General features: G+C 40.8%; 3 protein-coding genes across 8 annotated transcripts in view; 2 read left to right on the forward strand and 1 right to left on the reverse strand.

The window, feature by feature from the left end:
- Nucleotides 1-3012, forward strand: part of irf6 (interferon regulatory factor 6) — a 9555-nt gene extending 6543 nt beyond the window's left edge. For both annotated transcript variants that reach the window (XM_062987000.1, XM_062987002.1), the window contains exons 5-9: nucleotides 30-122; nucleotides 774-1004; nucleotides 1115-1507; nucleotides 1717-1835; nucleotides 2404-3012. In XM_062987000.1, the coding sequence (XP_062843070.1) occupies nucleotides 30-122; nucleotides 774-1004; nucleotides 1115-1507; nucleotides 1717-1835; nucleotides 2404-2634 (1067 nt within the window). In that variant the 3' untranslated portion in view covers nucleotides 2635-3012. The remainder of the gene's footprint in view (nucleotides 1-29; nucleotides 123-773; nucleotides 1005-1114; nucleotides 1508-1716; nucleotides 1836-2403) is intronic.
- On the reverse strand, nucleotides 3001-14255 carry eps8l3a (EPS8 signaling adaptor L3a). Of its 5 annotated transcripts, none has more exons than XM_062986995.1 (20): nucleotides 14231-14255; nucleotides 13217-13273; nucleotides 13043-13113; nucleotides 12554-12708; nucleotides 11967-12125; nucleotides 11718-11861; nucleotides 10019-10089; nucleotides 9428-9555; nucleotides 9211-9350; nucleotides 7867-7969; nucleotides 7705-7772; nucleotides 7540-7614; nucleotides 7270-7415; nucleotides 6686-6815; nucleotides 6452-6486; nucleotides 5136-5229; nucleotides 4849-4953; nucleotides 4382-4467; nucleotides 4109-4241; nucleotides 3001-4027 (listed from the first exon to the last, which is right to left on the reverse strand). In XM_062986995.1, the coding sequence occupies exons 2-20, from the start codon at nucleotides 13264-13266 to the stop codon at nucleotides 3998-4000; spliced, it is 1923 nt and encodes a 640-aa protein (XP_062843065.1). In that variant the 5' UTR covers nucleotides 13267-13273; nucleotides 14231-14255; the 3' UTR covers nucleotides 3001-3997. The 5 variants fall into 5 exon arrangements, with proteins under 5 accessions (XP_062843065.1, XP_062843069.1, XP_062843068.1 ...); XM_062986999.1 differs by having other exon boundaries at nucleotides 12554-12618; nucleotides 14231-14254; XM_062986998.1 differs by having other exon boundaries at nucleotides 12554-12663; nucleotides 14231-14254.
- A 1060-nt stretch (nucleotides 14256-15315) lies between these two features.
- On the forward strand, nucleotides 15316-18910 carry LOC134302096 (guanine nucleotide-binding protein G(t) subunit alpha-2-like). Its single transcript, XM_062987130.1, has 8 exons — nucleotides 15316-15355; nucleotides 15940-15982; nucleotides 16195-16336; nucleotides 16513-16670; nucleotides 16765-16893; nucleotides 17845-17974; nucleotides 18075-18228; nucleotides 18690-18910. The coding sequence occupies exons 1-8, from the start codon at nucleotides 15316-15318 to the stop codon at nucleotides 18875-18877; spliced, it is 984 nt and encodes a 327-aa protein (XP_062843200.1). The 3' UTR covers nucleotides 18878-18910.
- Nucleotides 18911-19706: the final 796 nt, after the last annotated feature.

Raw genomic sequence — 19706 nt, forward strand, 5'->3', positions numbered from 1 at the left:
CTGTGTGATTTGTATTTGTGGGGTTTTAGGATCTACGGGTTCTGCTCGTACATACGACTCTGACGGTGATGATGAGGATCCTGAAACACCGGAACCACCACCACCTCCTTATCATCCACCGGGTAACACACACACACACACACACACACACACACACACACACACACACACACACACACACACACACACACACACTTTAGTTTGTGTTGTTAATGGTGTTGGAGAAATAGTTTGGTTCTGGATTGATGCATCTTTGCTGAGTGTTAATAGAAAATATAGTTACGCCCTCAGTGTCGTCATGTTATATTTTATTTGTATTTCAGTAAAAGTCTGTGGGTGAAGAGACGATTCCGTTTTTATGTTTTTGCTTTTTAACTTTTTTTGGTGAAATTTAAAACAAAACCAACTTGACGTGAATCTGATAAATAAACCAGTTCTATAAGCTCCACGTTCATGTTGGAACGATTTGCTTCAGTGGGTTTTGTTGTTACTCCTGATGTTGTTAGTGTCGCAGTCTAAGGTCAGTTGGCATCCTAATACATCCCACTGATAGTGTGGGCCTGGGTCTGGGGGGGGGTTCCCGCCATTGTTTATGGAGTGTTGTGTAAATGTAGCGCCTGATTGGTTCCCCAGATTCAATACAGGAAGTTTAAAAAGCCAAGTTTAAGTTACCTACGGCTGGGTAACGTCTGGATCGCTAACTAAAGAAAACACAGACGTATTTTATATTGTGTGTGTGTGTGTGTGTGTGTGTGTGTGTGTGTGTGCATCAGTGAGTGGTTCTCCTCTGGCTCCACCTGTGTGGACCTCTCCAGGCTCCACCTCCCCCCTGCAGCCTTCCCCCCTGCAGCCCCCCCCACAGGTGTGGCCTAAGAAGGAACCGCAGGATGTGGAGATGGATCCACCAGCAGCCATGGACATCCAACCTTCATCCAACATGGACACACAACCAATCACAGACGTGCTGTTCACCACGCCCGAGACCTGGATCAGCTCACTGCCCAGTAATGGCTCACACACACACACACACACACATATACTGTATATTCACTATACTGTGTGCGTATGTTAGTTCATGTGTGTGTGTGTACATTTGTGTGTGTGTGCGCTACAGTGACAGATCTGGAGGTCCAGTTTTATTACCGTGGGAAGGAGGTGTGTCCAGCGGTGACGGTCAGTAACCCTCAGGGCTGCAGGTTGTTTTATGGTGATTTGGGGCCGATGGTGAATCAGGAGGAACTGTTCGGCCCCATCAGTCTGGAGCAGCTGCGCTTCCCCCCCACCGAACACATCAGTAACGATAAGCAGCGCCTATTCACCAACCGCTTGCTGGATGTGATGGACCGTGGCCTCATCCTGGAGATCAGCGCCCACGACATCTACGCCGTGCGCCTGTGCCAGTGTAAGGTGTACTGGTCCGGACCCTGTGGCCCCAACGCCAACGCGCCCAACTTGATCGAGCGCCAGCGCAAAGTCAAACTCTTCTGCCTAGAGACGTTCCTGAGCGGTGAGTCCATCCGTACGGCATCGGTGACCCCCAACGGCTGAAAATCAAAGGGTTTTAGAGCTCCCGCTATTACCTTATAATTTCATGTTTAGCTGCATGTAAATAAATGTATCAGTTCTTTTATGTGTGTTTATATTCACTAGATATATTTCAGATGATATGTGTGTGTGTGTTTATTGTGTGTATGTATAATGTGTGTGTGTGTGTAGGAGTGATAGCGCACCAGCGTGGTCAGTCTCCCTCACTGCCTCAGTTTGATATTCACCTGTGTTTTGGGGAGGAGTGGCCGGACGGTCGCCCCCGAGAGAGGAAACTCATCATGGTGCAGGTGAGACCTGCTATAGCCCGGCGTTACCATGGAACCCGGATCATACATAAATACATAATAATAATAATAATAAGAAGAAGAAAAATTTAAGTACATTTATTACATAGAAATAATAAACAATTCATTAAATGAAATTAATTTTATTTAAAGTGAATTTTTTTAAATAAATAATAAATAATGATCAGATAAAAACTGTATTTATACATATAAACTGTATGTATAAATAATCAGATAAAGTTATCAGATTCAAAGAAAATAAAAATGTTGTTTTTGATCTGTTGAGTTTGTTTTTAATCTCTAATTTATTTTATTAATAAAGATTCTGTATTTTCTCACTGCAGCCGCTGTCTAATTATTCCTGAACAGATTTCTCTACTAAATACAAATGTTTTAATATTTATAATCATGTTCATGTTTATATCTGCTAAGGCTAAGAATGAACATTTATTTTTATAGAATTCAGAAGACTGATGATCATAAATTTAGATTTATTAGAATCCCACTGGTGTGAATGACGTGTGTGTGTGTGTGTGTGTGTGTGTGTGTGTGTGTGTGTGCGTGTGTGTAGGTGGTGCCGGTGGTGGCGCGGATCATTACTGAAATGTTCTGTTCTGATGGAACTCGATCGTTTGACAGTTCCAGCGTGCGGCTGCAGATTTCTGTTCCTGATATTAAGGACAACATCGTTACACAGCTCAAACAGCTTTACCGCCTGCTACAGAACCATCAGGGCAACGAGGGCTGGCCCCTGGGCCCTGGGGGCCCCGCCCACCTGGCCCCTGCCCTGCACGCCCAGTGATATGCACTCAATTGCACACGTACACAACATGTACACAACATGTACACAACATGTACACAACATGTACACAACATGTACACAACATGTACACATGTACACACAAATAAACATTTGTAGAGTTTATTTTATATATCATTCTAATCTTTACACTAAAGCTTTTAATACAATATAGTAGTTACCCTGTAGCGTGTTGTATGTAGCATGTTGTATGTTTATTTCTGCAGTGATTTGTACATGCATGTTAAACACTGCATTTTGGCTTCTGGTCCTGATCCCTGTGTACCCTGATCCCTTCAGTGTGTGTCGTATGAATTTCTCCACGTTGTTGTGGCGCGTTAATCATTTTATTAAATAAAAAATAAAGTTTCATTTATACAGCGTGGTGTCACAGATCAACATTACATTCAGTCTTTATACTCACCACACTCATAACTTAACTCGTTTACACGTTCATTTTATAAAAAAAATTCTAAATAGTTTGAATAATTCGTTTGTTGTAATTAAGTCACTACGTCATTAAGTCTAAACTTCAAACCAAAAATGTACATCACATAGAGCAGCAGAGCGTTTATAACACAATCAATATGAATTATTATGCTGAAATATACATCACGTCCTCTTATTTTAAATAAATACTATATTCATTCATTTATTTGAATAAAAATCTAATGAGCAAACATGCATTTATGTTAATTTATGATATTGAACGTTTTATTAAATGTATTAATTAAAATGTAAAGACTTATTTATAGTTTTAGCTTTAAAATGTAATCATTTAATTCTGTAGATTAATTTAACTGCTGTCAGATTTCTCTATTGATTCAGATGCCCGAGTCGACTCTCAAGTCGATTCTCTCTGTTCATTTTCTAAAAAGGCAGCAGGAAGAAGAAACCTGGTGTAGTGATCAGAAACTCATTGGTTTGAGTCCCACCACTGCCAAGTTACTACTATTGGGCCCCTGAGCAAGGGCCCTAACCTTCAACTGCTTTTGGTAAAAAATGATTTACCAAATTCTGTAAATTAAGTCCCTGATTAATTATTAGTGAGGAGAAAAGTTTTAGCAGCTTGAGATTAAACATTTTAGGCACTTTAGACTCGCGGCCTGATGGGAAAAGAGGACGTCTGGTAACACAAATAAAACTGCTTTAAAGTTTGGATAAAATTACTGATGTAAAATGTAGTGACGCGTCCACCTGACTACTGAAACAGCTTCCTGATACTGACGAGCAGATTATTATTGTTTACTGATTATTCTGCACATGAGCACAGGAGGATCCATCACAGATCCACATCACTGTTACACCTGAGGGGTGCTGGAGCTGGTGATGGTGATGATGATGGTGATGATGATTCTGGTTTCTCTCAGTTCAGTGGTCTCACCTCACTGTTGAGCTAAACACACACAGTGAGGGTGAGGATGGTACAGTACTGACCCTGCACCCACAGCAGTAATGTGTGTGTGTGTGTACTCACAGTTAAAGCTGTTTTAATGTTCAGTAGTTGGTAATAAACTCGTCTTCCTTCCTCTGGACAAACGACCTTCAGCTCGTCCTGCGTCATCCCCAATAACATCACCCCACTGAGCCCCCCCAAACATCTCACCGTACTACACACACACACACGCACACACACCATGAACTGATCTGTGTGTTCTGGTCGTGGATTGTAATGATTTCTGCTGCTGCTCTTTATCTGTGACACAGACGTGTTATTTATGTGATTGTAATGAAAGAATCGTTCGCTTACATTTTGTTGAAGCCTCGCTGCTCCAGCCACGCCTTCACCTCCTCAGGTCTGGACTTCCTGTTCAGGGTGGGGTTAGGCTCTGCCTCCTGCACAGTGATGATGATTTTACATTTACATTTTCAGCATTTAGCAGACGCCTTTATCCAAAGCGACGTACAGTACAGTTACAGTATACAATCTGAGCGATTGAGGGTTAAGGGCCTTGCTCAAGGGCCCAACAGCAGCAACCTGGCAGTGGTGGGGCTTGAACCAGCAACCGTCTGATTACTAGTCCAGTACCCTAACCACTAGGCCACAGCTGTACCCATGATAAAACCAGGAGGAATCTGATAATTTCACTGAACCTACTGGAATCTTCTAGACATTCCCTCATGATTCCCTCACCTCTTACCAGCTAACCTGCTCTATGTGTGTGTGTGTGTGTGTGTGTAAGTGGGTGTGTGAGTGGGTGTGTGTTTGTATCTCACCTGAGCGCCGTTCATCTCAGTAGATCCGAGGACGTTGTTTGGGATGAAACCCTCCTCACCTAGACCGTTCCTCACCTTCCACCACTGCTTAGACATATCCAGTATCTACACAAACACACACACACACACACACACACACACACACACACAGTGTAATAATGTGTGTTTGCTGTGTTTATGTAAAATCTTCTATACAGAGTTGCTAACATAATGATGTGTGTGTATGTTAGGTGTGTGTGTGTGAGAGAGAGAAAGTGTGTGTACGTTAGGTGTGTGTTTTTTTTAACCTCCATTAGTTCTCCTCGTCTCACACTCAGTTCTCGTTCATTTCTTGCTCTAAAATCATGCAGCACCTTCATCACACTCACTGCTGCTTCCTCACTACACACACACACACACACACACACACACACACACACACAACACACACAGAGTAACAAACACTGACGTCATTAAAAGTCAATCTCATTGTAAAAATCCTGTGGGTAGTATTGTGTAGTTACCTTGTGTGTGTAGTTACCCTGTGTGTGTAGTGTTGTGTAGTGTTGTGTAGTTACCTTGTGTGTGTAGATTGTGTAGTGTTGTGTAGTTACCCTGTGTGTGGTGTTGTGTAGTGTTGTGTAGTTACCCTGTGTGTGTAGATTGTGTAGTGTTGTGTAGTTACCCTGTGTGTGTAGTGTTGTGTAGTTACCTTGTGTGTGTAGATTGTGTAGTGTTGTGTAGTTACCCTGTGTGTGTAGTGTTGTGTAGTGTTGTGTAGTTGCCCTGTGTGTGTAGATTGTGTAGTATTGTGTAGTTACCTTGTGTGTGAAGATTGTGTAGTGTTGTGTAGTTACCCTGTGTGTGTAGTGTTGTGTAGTGTTGTGTAGTTACCCTGTGTGTGTAGTGTTGTGTAGTTACCCTGTGTGTGTAGATTGTGTAGTGTTGTGTAGTTACCTTGTGTGTGTAGATTGTGAAGTGTTGTGTAGTTACCCTGTGTGTGTAGTGTTGTGTAGTTATTCTGTGTGTGTAGATTGTGTAGTTACCCTGTGTGTGTAGTGTTGTGTAGTGTTGTGTAGTTACCCTGTGTGTGTAGTTTGTGTAGTTACCCTGTGTGTGTAGTGTTGTGTAGTTACCCTGTGTGTGTAGATTGTGTAGTTACCCTGTGTGTGTAGTGTTGTGTAGTTACCCTGTGTGTGTAGTGTTGTGTAGTTACCCTGTGTGTGTAGATTGTGTAGTGTTGTGTAGTTACCTTGTGTGTGTAGATTGTGTTGTGTTGTGTAGTTACCCTGTGTGTGTAGTGTTGTGTAGTGTTGTGTAGTTACCCTGTGTGTGTAGATTGTGTAGTTACCCTGTGTGTGTAGTGTTGTGTAGTGTTGTGTAGTTACCCTGTGTGTGTAGATTGTGTAGTTACCCTGTGTGTGTAGTGTTGTGTAGTGTTGTGTAGTTACCCTGTGTGTGTAGATTGTGTAGTGTTGTGTAGTTACCCTGTGTGTGTAGTGTTGTGTAGTGTTGTGTAGTTACCCTGTGTGTGTAGTGTTGTGTAGTGTTGTGTAGTTTCCCTGTGTGTGTAGATTGTGTAGTTACCCTGTGTGTGTAGTGTTGTGTAGTGTTGTGTAGTTACCCTGTGTGTGTAGATTGTGTAGTCATTCTGGAGCTCTGAAACACAATCACAGTTATTACATTTAGATTGTTTATAATTAATGTTGTACTGTATATAATTCACTGAGCTGTGCTGTGTATTGTAACTTCCATTAATTCTAGGCTCTGTAGCAGCACCCAGCTAGTGTGTGTGTGTGTGTGTGTGTATGTGTGTGTGTGTGTGTGTGTGTGTGTGTGTGTGTGTGTGTGTGTGTACCTGACTTCCGCTGGACTCCAGTCTCTCCTTCAGGTTTAGAGGTTTGTTGTTGATCTCTGGTGGCTCCCAACCATCGTTAAACACAGGAGAGAAGGTGGGAATTTTATCATCATCCTCCGGCCACTGAGAGCTGGAGCACAAAACCATAAACCATCATTCATCCACTGTCTATTTTCCACCGCTTTATCCTGGTCAGGGTCACGGTGGGCCTGATTCACTGGATGAAAGGTAGGAAACACCCGGGACAGGTTGTCAGTCCATCACAGGGCAAACACACACACACACACACACACACACACCTAGGGAGACTTTAGTATCTCCAATTATCAAGTTTGCACGTCTTTGTAGGGTGATGATGGTGATAATGATGATGATGAAGAACATTGTTATGAGGGTGATGATGGTGATGATGATGATGAAGAACATTGTTATGAGGGTGATGATGGTGATAATAATGATGAAGAACATTGTGATGAGGGTGATGATGGTGATAATGATGATGAAGAACATTGTGATGAGGGTGATGATGGTGATGATGATGATGAAGAACATTGTTATGAGGGTGATGATGGTGATGTTTGTACCTGGGAATGTTCCAAGCATCTCCGAGTAATTGCCACAGCTGGTCTTCCTCCGCTGTCGCCTCCTCACTGAGGAAACGAACACACTGCGGTTCTAACAGTGGTGCCACGACACTCGGTGGGAGGTCATCAGCACACCGACTCACAACCTACACACACACACACACACACACACAGAGTGATATATTATGTAGCTCAGATGAATTAAATCTAATAGACATTGCTTAGTTTGTAGATGGTGTGTGTGTGTGTGTGTTGTGTGTGTGCATTTACCATTTCCAGTGTGTTGAAGAGACAGTGTGTGAGTTCAGCAGCACTTGGTGAATGAATGTGATTGTTTAATGAAGCCTGATGAGAGAGAAGAGCCGCGCCCATGAGCTTCAGAAACACTTTCTACACGTTTTATGTGTTTGTTACGATTTCTGTTGTTTTTCTCACCAGAAGATTAAAAGACATTTTAAATTTCTGCAGGCAGATTTTAAATTCCTCATCTGATGGTAATCCATCTACACACACACACACACACACACACACACACACAATAAGGGATTGTTACAGTACAAAACATCATTATGATTTTAATTTATTGCTGCTTTTTACTTTTCTGTTTTTTCTTCTTTTTCTTCTTGTTGACTGTTGGAACTGCAGCCACCAGCACGTCCACAAACTGCTCTATATCATTAATCAGGTGATTGAGGACGTCCTGCAACATCAGAACATCACTTGAACAATACGACCTGGTGCAGGATCAAGATCAGGGTCAAATTATAGGCATGCATCAAGCAGAGAAAACATCTAAGGACATTGCTGAAACTACTAAAATCGGGTTAAGAACTGTCCAACGCATTATTAAAAAGTGGAAGGACAGTGGGGGGGGAAACATCATCTTCCAGGAAGGAATGTGGTCGGAAAAAAATCCTGAATGATGGTGATGGGCGATCATGGTGACAAACGTTTGGTGAAATCAAATGGTAGAAGAACTCCAGTAGAACTCAGGGATGTTTAATAGTGACAGTAAGAGCATTTCCACACACACAATGTGAAGAGAACTCAAGGGATTGGGACTAAACAGCTGTGTAGCCTTAAGAGAACCACTCGTCAGTGAGGCTAACCAGCAGAAACGGCTTCAATTTGCTAAGGAGCATAAAGATTGGACTCTGGAGCAATGGAAGAAGGTCATTTGGTCTGATGAGTCCAGATTTACCCTGTTCCAGAGTGATGGGCGCATCAGGGTAAGAAGAGAGGCGGCTGCAGTGATGCACCAATCATGCCTAGTGCCTACTGTACAAACCTGTGGGGGCAGTGCTTTGATCTGGGGTCGCTGCAGTTGGTCAGGGTCTAGGTTCAGCAACGTTATGTGCCCAAAGAATGAGGTCAGCTGACTACCTGAATATACTGAACCACCAGGTTATTCCATCAATGGATGCCAAGATGACAATGCCAGGATTCATTGGGCTCAAATTGTGAGAGAGTGCTTCAGGGAGCATGAGACGTCATATTCACACATGGATTGGCCACCACAGAGTCCAGACCTGAACCCCATTGAGAATCTTTGGGATGTGCTGGAGAAGACTTTGCGCAGTGGTCCAAATCTCCCATCATCAATACAAGATCTTTGGGAAAAATTTATGCAACTCTGGACAGAAATAAATGTTGTGACATTGCAGAAGCTTGTGGAAACGATGCCACAGCGAATGCGTGCCGTAATCAATGGCGGTCCAACCAAATATTAGAGTGTGACCTTTTTTTTGGCCAGGCAGTGTATTTATTTATGTTGATATATATTTAGATGTATATAAGTGTGCAGTAGATCCACTGTTCTGTGGTTAAGACTGAAAATTTCCCAAAGATTTGAGGTTTAAATCTCGGATCCACCAAGCTGCCATTAGCACTTAAATGTTTAGTTTCTAAATAAAAGATATAAAAATGTAAAAGTGCTCCTACAATGTTCCTCTCTCTCTCTGTGTACGGCGCAGGGCTTGGTCCGGGTCGCTGGTCCACTGTAGGTGCGGGTGGAGTTAAAAGTTCTGGATCACTGTAGATCGACTCCTGTCTGCTTGTGAGTGGATTCTGAAAAACTTCATCTGTGGAGATGAAATACTGTTTTATTTTTTCATCCAATATTTCCCATAAGGGAGTTTGGAACACGTTCCATACTGACCGTCATCTAGGGGGCTCCATTCTCCAGAGTTTGGGGGAGTTGGGGTCCATTCACTGGAGGGAGCGTTTCTGTGAGATTTCTCCTTCAGACCCCCTTGTCGCCCCCTGTTGGTGACGGAGTATTTCAGTCTGTAAATGATTTTAGATTAAAAGTGCAGCACTAATGTTGAAACATGATCGTGTTGATTTATTTCTGTAAAATTAAATTAGTTGTAATTTTGTTCATCACAGCTTGATGCTTTAAACCTCAGTCAGGACTTACAGACACTGGGAGGGTGTTCACTCACCTTCAGATTCTTTGTTACGTATAAATGCTGTTTAAAACTTTGTGATTTAAAGGTATAAATAAAAACTATCTATAAAAGATAATGATACGAGTTAGACATGTATAATTTTTTTTGATATATAAATGAAGATTAAAGATGATAAAGTTATAATTATATTAGCTGAATGATCAGTTAAAATGTTAGACACAGAAACTAGAGAGCACATAGATTTTCTCGCTCATTATTAAAATTTTCCAGATCTGCACATGTTCAAACGTGACACCTTTAAAATGATTCTTTTTTTAATGTTTGCGGGTTTTTTTTACCCGTGATTCTTCATGTTTGAGTTGTTCAGGTTGTGCAGAACTCGCTCCAGATCTCGCTTTATATAATCCGCCTGAAATCACAATAACATTTAATTCCATTAGATTTGAACATTTTAATTCAGGTTCAGTTTCTCCTCACAGTTTCATCGCTGATAATCTGGAGAATAAAATCAGATCAAGCAACATGATCAGAAATTTGTGGACACCTGAACATCTTATTAAAAACTCTGAGAATGAGTTTCTGCATCAGTTTTACTAAAGTTTCTCACTAGATTTGATCATTTTTTCTTCATGACTTTAACTGTAGCGGAGGGTTAAAAATCAGAAGCAGCATCTACATACAGGGGTTGGACAAAATAACTGAAACACCTGTCATTTTAGTGTGGGAGGTTTCATGGCTAAATTGGACCAGTCTGGTGGCCAATCTTCATTAATTGCACATTGCACCAGTAAGAGCAGAGTGTGAAGGTTCAATTAGCAGGGTAAGAGCACAGTTTTGCTCAAAATATTGCAATGCACACAACATTATGGGTGACATACCAGAGTTCAAAAGAGGACAAATTGTTGGTGCACGTCTTGCTGGCGCATCTGTGACCGAGACAGCAAGTCTTTGTGATGTATCAAGAGCCACGGTATCCAGGGTAATGTCAGCATACCACCAAGAAGGACAAACCACATCCAACAGGATTAACTGTGGACGCAAGAGGAAGCTGTCTGAAAGGGATGTTCGGGTGCTAACCCGGATTGTATCCAAAAAACATAAAACCACGGCTGCCCAAATCACAGCAGAATTAAACGTGCACCTCAACTCTCCTGTTTCCACCAGAACTGTCCGTCGGGAGCTCCACAGGGTCGATATACACGGCCGGGCTGCTATAGCCAAACCTTTGGTCACTCGTGCCAATGCCAAACGTCGGTTTCAATGGTGCAAGGAGCGCAAATCTTGGGCTGTGGACAATGTGAAACATGTATTGTTCTCTGATGAGTCCACCTTTACTGTTTTCCCCACATCCAGGAGAGTTACGGTGTGGAGAAGCCCCAAAGAAGCGTACCACCCAGACTGTTGCATGCCCAGAGTGAAGCATGGGGGTGGATCAGTGATGGTTTGGGCTGCCATATCATGGCATTCCCTTGGCCCGATACTTGTGCTAGATGGGCGCGTCACTGCCAAGGACTACCGAACCATTCTGGAGGACCATGTGCATCCAATGGCGGTGCCGTGTATCAGGATGACAATGCACCAATACACACAGCAAGACTGGTGAAAGATTGGTTTGATGAACATGAAAGTGAAGTTGAACATCTCCCATGGCCTGCACAGTCACCAGATCTAAATATTATTGAGCCACTTTGGGGTGTTTTGGAGAAGCGAGTCAGGAAACGTTTCCCTCCACCAGCATCACGTAGTGACCTGGCCACTATCCTGCAAGAAGAATGGCTTAAAATCCCTCTGACCACTGTGCAGGACTTGTATATGTCATTTCCAAGACCAATTGACGCTGTATTGGCCGCAAAAGGAGGCCCTACACCATACTAATAAATTATTGTGGTCTAAAACCAGGTGTTTCAGTTATTTTGTCCAACCCCTGTATTTCTGTTCATGTGGTTTTTGTTCGAGTCGTTTTTGTTCGAGTTGTTTTTGTTCGAGTCGTTTTTGTTCGAATTGTTTTTGTTCATGTGGTTTTTGTTCGAGTCTCACCCTCAGAGAGTCGCACTGAAACATAAAGACGTTTCTGACTCGGCGCTCATGAACCAAAATCAGCAGAAGGGAATCGAACACGCTGCCATCCAAAACTGCACCAACCTCCATCACATCTCGCAGAGAAACACACTCCAGCTCCTCCTGCATAGAAATATTGCGCCACCTAGTGTACCTCACACACACTACATCCAATACCACAACCTCATAAATGAACTTACACTCACTAGAATTTGGACAAGGTCTTACTTTTGACTCGATGTCCTTCAGCACCAGGTTTTGGTTCTCGACCTCTAGCATCATGTCCTGCCCCCACACCCGGCCTGTCGACTCCAACAGCTTCAACCTCTCCACACAGTCCTGCAGCCCTGAGACCTGCTCCCCGTCCAGCTCACAGGTAAACACGTGCTAAACACAATACAAACAAATCTGCACTTCTCTTACATTTTGTATTTTTGTATTATTTATTTATTTTCTTTTAACATAAGGGACAGATGTTCCAGGTAACAGACAAACTAGCCCTACTTATATGGGCACAGAGAAGCCATCTGAATCTTGTGGAAGATTTGCAGAAAACACAATAATAATATAACTCAGTCAAGAACAAAAAATGATCAAAATCCCAAAACTATTATTAAATATACTATATGGCCAAAAGTATTTGGACACCACTTTTAATTGTTGTGTTGTGGTGTTCTGCAGTGGCTGAAGTAGCTCAATAATACTGACCATGCTTTTGGAACGGATACAGTCAGGTACCACATACTTTTGGCTATATAATGTATATGTACATTATATAGGTTAGCATTAGCACTGAAGTTAGCTTTAGCACATACCTCTACTCTGTGCTGGAACTTGGTCAGCTGATTGTTAATGGACTCTGCATATTCCTTCCTCTGTACTACAGAAAACACACCTGTAAAGCACCTGCACACACCCTGCACAGCTGGAATCACCATAAACATCTGTGCAGCATTACAGCAAACACCTGCTTTCATTCAACATCATTTACATTAAAACTGAACCATAAACACTGAACATTAAACACTAAACATTAAACACTAAACATTAAACACTGAACATTAAACACTAAACATTAAACACTAAACATTAAACACTGAACTATGAACCTAAAATGATTTCATTACTGTTGACCAGAAACGATCATTATTAGTCTGTGTAAACACCTCCAGCAGCTTTATGCTGAATTCTCGACTGTAAAGCTTTATAATGTTTTACCCTCTGTTACTGATCGTATATGCATTTTAATTAGTTACTGGTAATGGATAGTTGTGTGATATATTTGTATGTGTGTAGTTACTCACTGTAGATCATTTTAGCACTCGGCCGAGAGAGACCAGAACTCTGTGATGAGATCTCATCTAAAAAATAACAGCTAACACACACACACACACACACGCGTGCACACACACACACACACTATGTTGTTGTTGTTGTTGTGTGTTATTTGTGTGTTATCGTTGTTGTTGTGTTGTTACCTGGACTGCAGTGAGTCTGTGTAGCTGTACGAACTGCTGCTGCTGAACATTTTAACCCTACACACACACACACACACACACACACACACACACACACACACACACACACACATTACAGTTTACCTGCTGCGTGTACCAGGCTCCCACTGGTCGAGGACGGTCATTAATGAGAACGATGTTAAAAAATAAAAACAACAGCACAGCAGTAATTCATCTGCATGCATTAATGTTCAGAACGTCAAGGGTTTAAATCTCATGACTGATGATGTTATTGTTGGGCCCTTAAACAAATACAGCACCTGTAGAAAATCATCATATGTTAAAATTCTTTAGAAAATAAAAATATATACAATTTAATGTTTTTCAGCTGTATTATGCACATTAGAACCCTCAACATCAAAGTAAAAATAACAATAAAAATCGAATTATTAATTATTAAATTGTTAATTAATTATTACCAATTAAACCAGTCAGGCCAGATCCCACACCAGGCTCAGTGGCCCTACCCGATTTATGGGTTTATCTGTAAAGTTACACAGCAGAGACGATCGTCAGCGACCCTCGTTAATCATAATCAGTAACCAGGAATCAGGAGGCCGAGATGAATAAAGTTCAATAGAGTTAAATCACATGATAGAACTTTCTACACAAAATGAATCACTAAATCTGGCGTCTTAATACTTTTGATTAAGCAGACTTTCAGACCCAGAATAAACCTGTAAAATAATTTATTTTATCATAAAAACTTTGTTCTAATTATTCAGTGTCTAAAAAGTCTAAAGACCGAATTTTTCAAACACTGACAACGAGTTTCACATCTAATCTTTAACGGTCAATAAAATCACCTCAACACAATTCAGCAAAAAATCATTTACACTTTTATTTCATTATTATTATTATTATTATTATTATTATTATTATCACTCAGCTCTGATTCTTTTATTCAAGATTCTTAAGTTTCACAACTGAGTTTAAAACATTTCTAATCAAAATATAATAAGATCTGATCGATACCTGTTATGACGCTCGCTTTAAGAAAATTGTACACTCTGGAACAGGAAGAGTTCTGTATAATTCAAAGTCCAGCTACAGGAATGTGTGTGTGTGTGTGTGTGTGGTGCAGTGCAGGATCTGGGCGTGTCATTGTTAAAGGTTAAAGGTCATTACTGCACAGGTGTAATGCTGTTTCCACATTCTTGGTATCGGTCAGTAAAAACATTGAATGTAATGTTGAGTGTAATAATGGTTGGAGGAGGGGGGCTTGAACCATTTTGTCTGGTACCAGGAACCATGTCACAGTCAGTAACTCAGATGAGATGTGTGTTAGGGTTCCCGTCTGTATGATTTGATCCATCGAGCTGCTGCTACATGACTGGCTGGTGTTCCTAATAAAGTGGTCAATACATGTACACAAACATTACTGTGACCCCCGTGTTTGTACCAACAAAGATGAGCAGTGATTGGTTAGAGTTTACTCATGACCGCCTTTAACCTCATGACCTCTGACATTTTACCCAAATCTCTTCCAATCTCAGAGACTAATCCACTCATGAGATAAACACACACACACACACACACACACACACACACACACACACACTGAGAGCTGAGGCTATCATGTACCCCTCCTACACACATGTAGTCATCAGCTGCATTTCTGAGCAGAGAGATGCCAATTGTGCCTGTTTGGATGTCTGGCTGGGTCGATAGCGTCGCCCTGGATTCAAACCTGGAGGCTTGAGATCTTAAATGTGTTTTAAAGTCCCAAACAAGGAAACTAGTACAAACATAAACATAAAACAATATAAAGTCATGAAGATGCTTGGTGGTGTGAATATGAGACTCCAGGTGAGATGATTTAATGCTGCACGTAAAAGCTCCAGGATAAAGGAATGAGATCTAGGGTAGAGGATTGCAATGTGGGCGTGGCGATTTGGTGGTGGAGTTTGGGGTGTGGTTGGCTAGTGGGCGTGGTTTCTGTAATTGTATCAGAAAAGAATCATACAGTAGAACTTTAGTGTCGAGCTGCTGCACCTTCAACTTCATCCACCTCATCCGCTTATCCACATCTCTTCATTTCTTCATCCAGCAGTGGAGTGATGGGTTCTACAGAGAACACGATCAAAGTGCTGCTACTGGGTAAAAAAAAAAATCACATTTATAAATTCTACAAACTTTAAACAAGCTTCTCTGCTCCGATTTAATCATATTTTTATTTTCCTTTATTTTCTAATGTTTCAATATGTAAATAAAACACTCTGACAGAAATGTTTACAGATTAAATGTTTATTGGATCAAAGATTATAGTCTGATGTGTGTGTGTGTGTGTGTAATCCTGTTTAGGAGGATTAGTAGATCAGTTCTAGTCTCTAACATTAACACTCATCCATGATCAGATCACGTCTGTATATTTGCATTTGCATTTGTCTTTTTTTTTAAGGTCTTTTAATTGTTTTTTTTTTATTTATAGTAAAAGTAAAGGGACGGTCACATCGTCAAGAACATTATCACTCAGTTTTACTGGCATGTTAACAGTGAGGAAACAAACTCAGGGCCAATATTAACACATCAATTCAGTTTCCACTTTTCTGTACCTGCACCAGTAGTTCATTTATCCGTTTAACCAGCAGTAAATGTTACTCACAAAAAAACAGTACAGGAAGTTTCTATATGAATACACCGTATATAATCAGCTGGGGTTCCATCAGTGTTTATATTTACAGGTGCAAGTGAATCTGGAAAAAGTACCATCATGAAACAGATGAAGTAAGTACACATACACACACACACACACACACACACACACACTACAAACACACACACACACTACACACACACATACACAAACACACTACACACACACACACACACACACACTGGTCATGTTGTGTGAGTGTAAGTGTATGTAGGAGATTAGTTGCCACAGTAAATAGCCATCAGATAATACTGTGTGTGTGTGTGTGTGTGTGTGTGTGTAGGATCCTGTACCGTGGTGGTTACAGTAAGGAGGAACAGTTGGAGTTTAAGGCGGTGATTTATGGAAACATTCTGCAGTCTGCACTCGCCATCGTCAATGGCATGGAGAAACTCCAGATTCAATATGAAACACCAGGAGCAACTGTCAGTACACTCACACACACACACACACAAACACACACACACACACACACACACACACTACATACACTGTGCACACATTGTACACAACAATAAAGTGTACATTTAGATTTGTGAGTGTATTTAATGTTTACATGTTTGTGTGTGTGTGTGTGTGTGTGTGTGTGTGTGTGCATCAGGAGGATGGTAAGAAGCTTGTAAAGTTGGCAGACTCTGTGGAGGAGGGTACGATGCCGGCTGAATTAGTCGACATCCTAAATCATCTGTGGAGAGATGGTGGAGTTCAGATTGCCATCGAGAGATCTGCTGAGTACCAGCTTAATGACTCTGCTGTGCGGTGAGTGTGTAAATGAATGAATGAATGTCTGGATGAATGTGTTTGGATGAATGTGTTTGATAGAATATTTGATGACTGATGATTTGTATATCAGTTATTTAGCATATTTGGAGAGGATCTGTGCTGCTAATTACATTCCTGATGATCTAGATGTTCTTCATGCTCGCATTATAACCACTGACATAGTGGAAGAACAGTTCACCTTTAAGGATCTCAATTTCAGGTACATCACTCATTACATTATACACCATTTAGCTATTGTGTACCTCAGGGCTCTATCCTGGGTCTCTTCTTCTTCTTACTGTGTATATTTATGTGGATGATGTGATGTTTATCTCTCTGTTAGAATGAATAAATGTGTCAGGGTGGCTTAATGTTTGACGTATTTCATGAGAGAAAATGATTTCTGCAACGGTTTCTTATGTGTAAACATCACCAGTGACCTCACATGGACTCTCTATGAACTTAAAAGGCAAACCAGCGCTAACCCTTTTTGAGAAATTTGAACAAATTCTGATTCTACAGGAGGATGACTGAGACTGGTATTCTGAGATGGAACATTTTCAGTATTAGAAAGGAAAATACTCCAGTGAGTCCCACAAACCAGCATCCTTGATTTTACAAATCCCATTTCCAGAAAGTTGGGCCATTTTGTAAAATACAGTTAAAACTTTTAATGTTTTGGCTGAGTGTTAAGTTTGATTCCTGCAGCTTAAAAAAGTTGAGACAGCACTTGGATGGTGCAGCTGTAACTTATGCTGGCCCAACAGTGCTGACCTCAAGGGAGTACCGAAGGGGATTCCTCATAACTGCTGCAGTTACGCCCTCTGCTGGCTGATTGATGGTGCTGCACAGAGACGGGGATAATGGAGATTGGTGCGTGACTCTGTATGAACTCGCCTGGTGCAGGTGAAAAGAAGCGGTCGGAGAGGGGCGTGTGTTAGAATCAGAAAAACTTGGTAAGATTAATAAAAAAATTCAAATTCATGAAAGACGAGCCAGTGTTTATTCAGTCACAGAAATATAACAGTTGCAGAAATGATCTCAAGACTGTAAAGTACATGTTCTTCACAAGTGTATGTAAACATTTAAGTTGCACTTGATTACATTTTTTAGCACTTACTGTAAACGTTACTCCTCTGGGTTTCTCTGGGCTCCTCTGGGTTCTGTACAGGATGTTTGATGCGGGTGGTCACCGCTCAGAGAGGAAGAACTGGATTAAATGTTTTGAGGACGTGACCTGCATCATCTTCTGTGCTGCACTCAATGCTTATGATATGGCTCTGGTGGAGGATGAGGAGGTGGTAAGTTACCAGGGCAGCTCACACATGAACACATCCACACGTAAAATGGAACAACATGCTGGATTTGGAGAAGATAACTGCTGTTCTTCTGGTTTCCTAGAATCGGCTACACGAGAGTCTCTACCTGTTTAACAGCATCTGTAACCACAAATTCTTCAACAGCACCTCCATCGTCCTCTTCCTCAACAAGACTGACCTGTTCCAGGATAAAATCGCCAAGGTGCCGCTCACCGCCTGCTTTCCAAACTACAAAGGTTAGCACTTCCTGTTTTTTTTCCTCATTTCTAATCAGTGCATGCATGATTCAAGAGGGTGTAACCATCACAAACACGATGTTCGGGTTAGCAAGCTAACTTCAGGATTTATTCAGGTCTAATTGTATCAGCACTGACCCGGCTTGATCATTATGAGAACTTCATATATGAGGATATATATGATTTCATTGATTAATTACCCAGGATAATTTAATTAACAGAGTTACTGTCACTTTTTGGGCTGTGTTTCAATAATAGAACACTTGTGGTGTAAAACTGGGATGGTTTGCCCATCACACACCAACAATAGCATTGTATAATTTACTCCAACATCTAGTAAGTTCATCCTGAAGACCCAGTAGAACTTGTGGAGTGTTCTATTAGTTAAGATGGAATCTGTTTAAAAAAAAAAACCACTGTGTTTTTGGGATGGCACTGGTTCCATATTCTGTTTATTATAGGTGCTAACACGTTTGAGGAAGGCAGCACCTACATCCGACAACAGTTTGAGGATCTGAACACCAGTAAAGGATCGAAGCCCATTTATACCCATCTGACCTGTGCCGTCGACACTCTCAACATCCAGAACACCTTCGACTCTGTCACCGATGTCATCATCCAAAACCTGAAGCAGTGTGGACAGCTCTGATTAAATAGATTCCATGGTGGAGTGATGTGTGTTTGAGAGGAATAAAAGCAATGTTAGACATCTCTATACATTAAAATTTAAGAAAAAAACTTATTTACATTCATTTATCACAAACTGATGAAAGTTTGGTTTTATTTAACAAGAATATAATATAACATAGATTATGGATAAATAAATTCATAAATAACAAACACATTAAAAATGCTGATCTGTTAATATGGCTGCGTCCCAAACTGTAAAAAACACAGTAAATAGTGTGTATAAGTAGTACTGAAGCCAATAGTGTACTGTGCTGTTTGGTTGGTTAGTAAATGGTTTGAGACGAGAAATGAGTAGAAAAATAATTTGTTGTCTCACTGATCCAGAAAAGTGTTAATAAGAATCTAAACTTCCCCCACATCTACTTCTGTTGAAAATGATTTTATTTGAAAAAACTTGTATAAACCGGTTTAAATAACACTGGTATTTAAAAAGGCTGAAAAAGTTTAGAAAATGTGGCGATTGATTCTAAGCACCTTTCTGTTGATCTGATTATGTTCAGACTCTTGAGTGAAATGAGTGTAAATATAAGTACAATATAAAATGATCTGAATATGATAGTTTTTTATTTTTGTTTTTAAATGTATGTAGCATGATTGTTAATCTGCTAAAACAATAGAAATGTGTATGAATTTCCAGTCCATTTTTTCTGTGAACTTAAAATTCAAATTTATTAGATAAAAAAAAAAAATACATTTTTTTTCTCTAGCAACAGCAAAGATGGTAAGGGTAGGGTTAGGGGTTAGGGTAAAGCTTAGTTGTACTTTAAAATGAGTTAGTATTTAATCTT

Source organism: Trichomycterus rosablanca, chromosome 24 (genome assembly GCF_030014385.1).
Source record: "Trichomycterus rosablanca isolate fTriRos1 chromosome 24, fTriRos1.hap1, whole genome shotgun sequence".
NCBI classification, from domain to species: domain Eukaryota; kingdom Metazoa; phylum Chordata; class Actinopteri; order Siluriformes; family Trichomycteridae; genus Trichomycterus; species Trichomycterus rosablanca.

Bases quoted from the DNA above. Each gene is read 5' to 3' on its own strand.
- eps8l3a (XM_062986995.1), bottom strand. From the start codon at position 13,266: ATGTTCAGCAGCAGCAGTTCGTACAGCTACACAGACTCACTGCAGTCC. The intron at 6,487-6,685 runs GTACACACACAC...ATTGTGTTTCAG, and splicing joins TGGAGTCCAGCGGAAGTCAG to AGCTCCAGAATGACTACACA. The intron at 5,230-6,451 runs GTAACTACACAA...GTGTGTGTGTAG, and splicing joins ACACAATCTACACACACAGG to TGAGGAAGCAGCAGTGAGTG.
- LOC134302096 (XM_062987130.1), top strand. From the start codon at position 15,316: ATGGGTTCTACAGAGAACACGATCAAAGTGCTGCTACTGG. The intron at 15,356-15,939 runs GTAAAAAAAAAA...TTATATTTACAG, and splicing joins GATCAAAGTGCTGCTACTGG to GTGCAAGTGAATCTGGAAAA. The intron at 16,337-16,512 runs GTCAGTACACTC...TGTGTGCATCAG, and splicing joins ATGAAACACCAGGAGCAACT to GAGGATGGTAAGAAGCTTGT.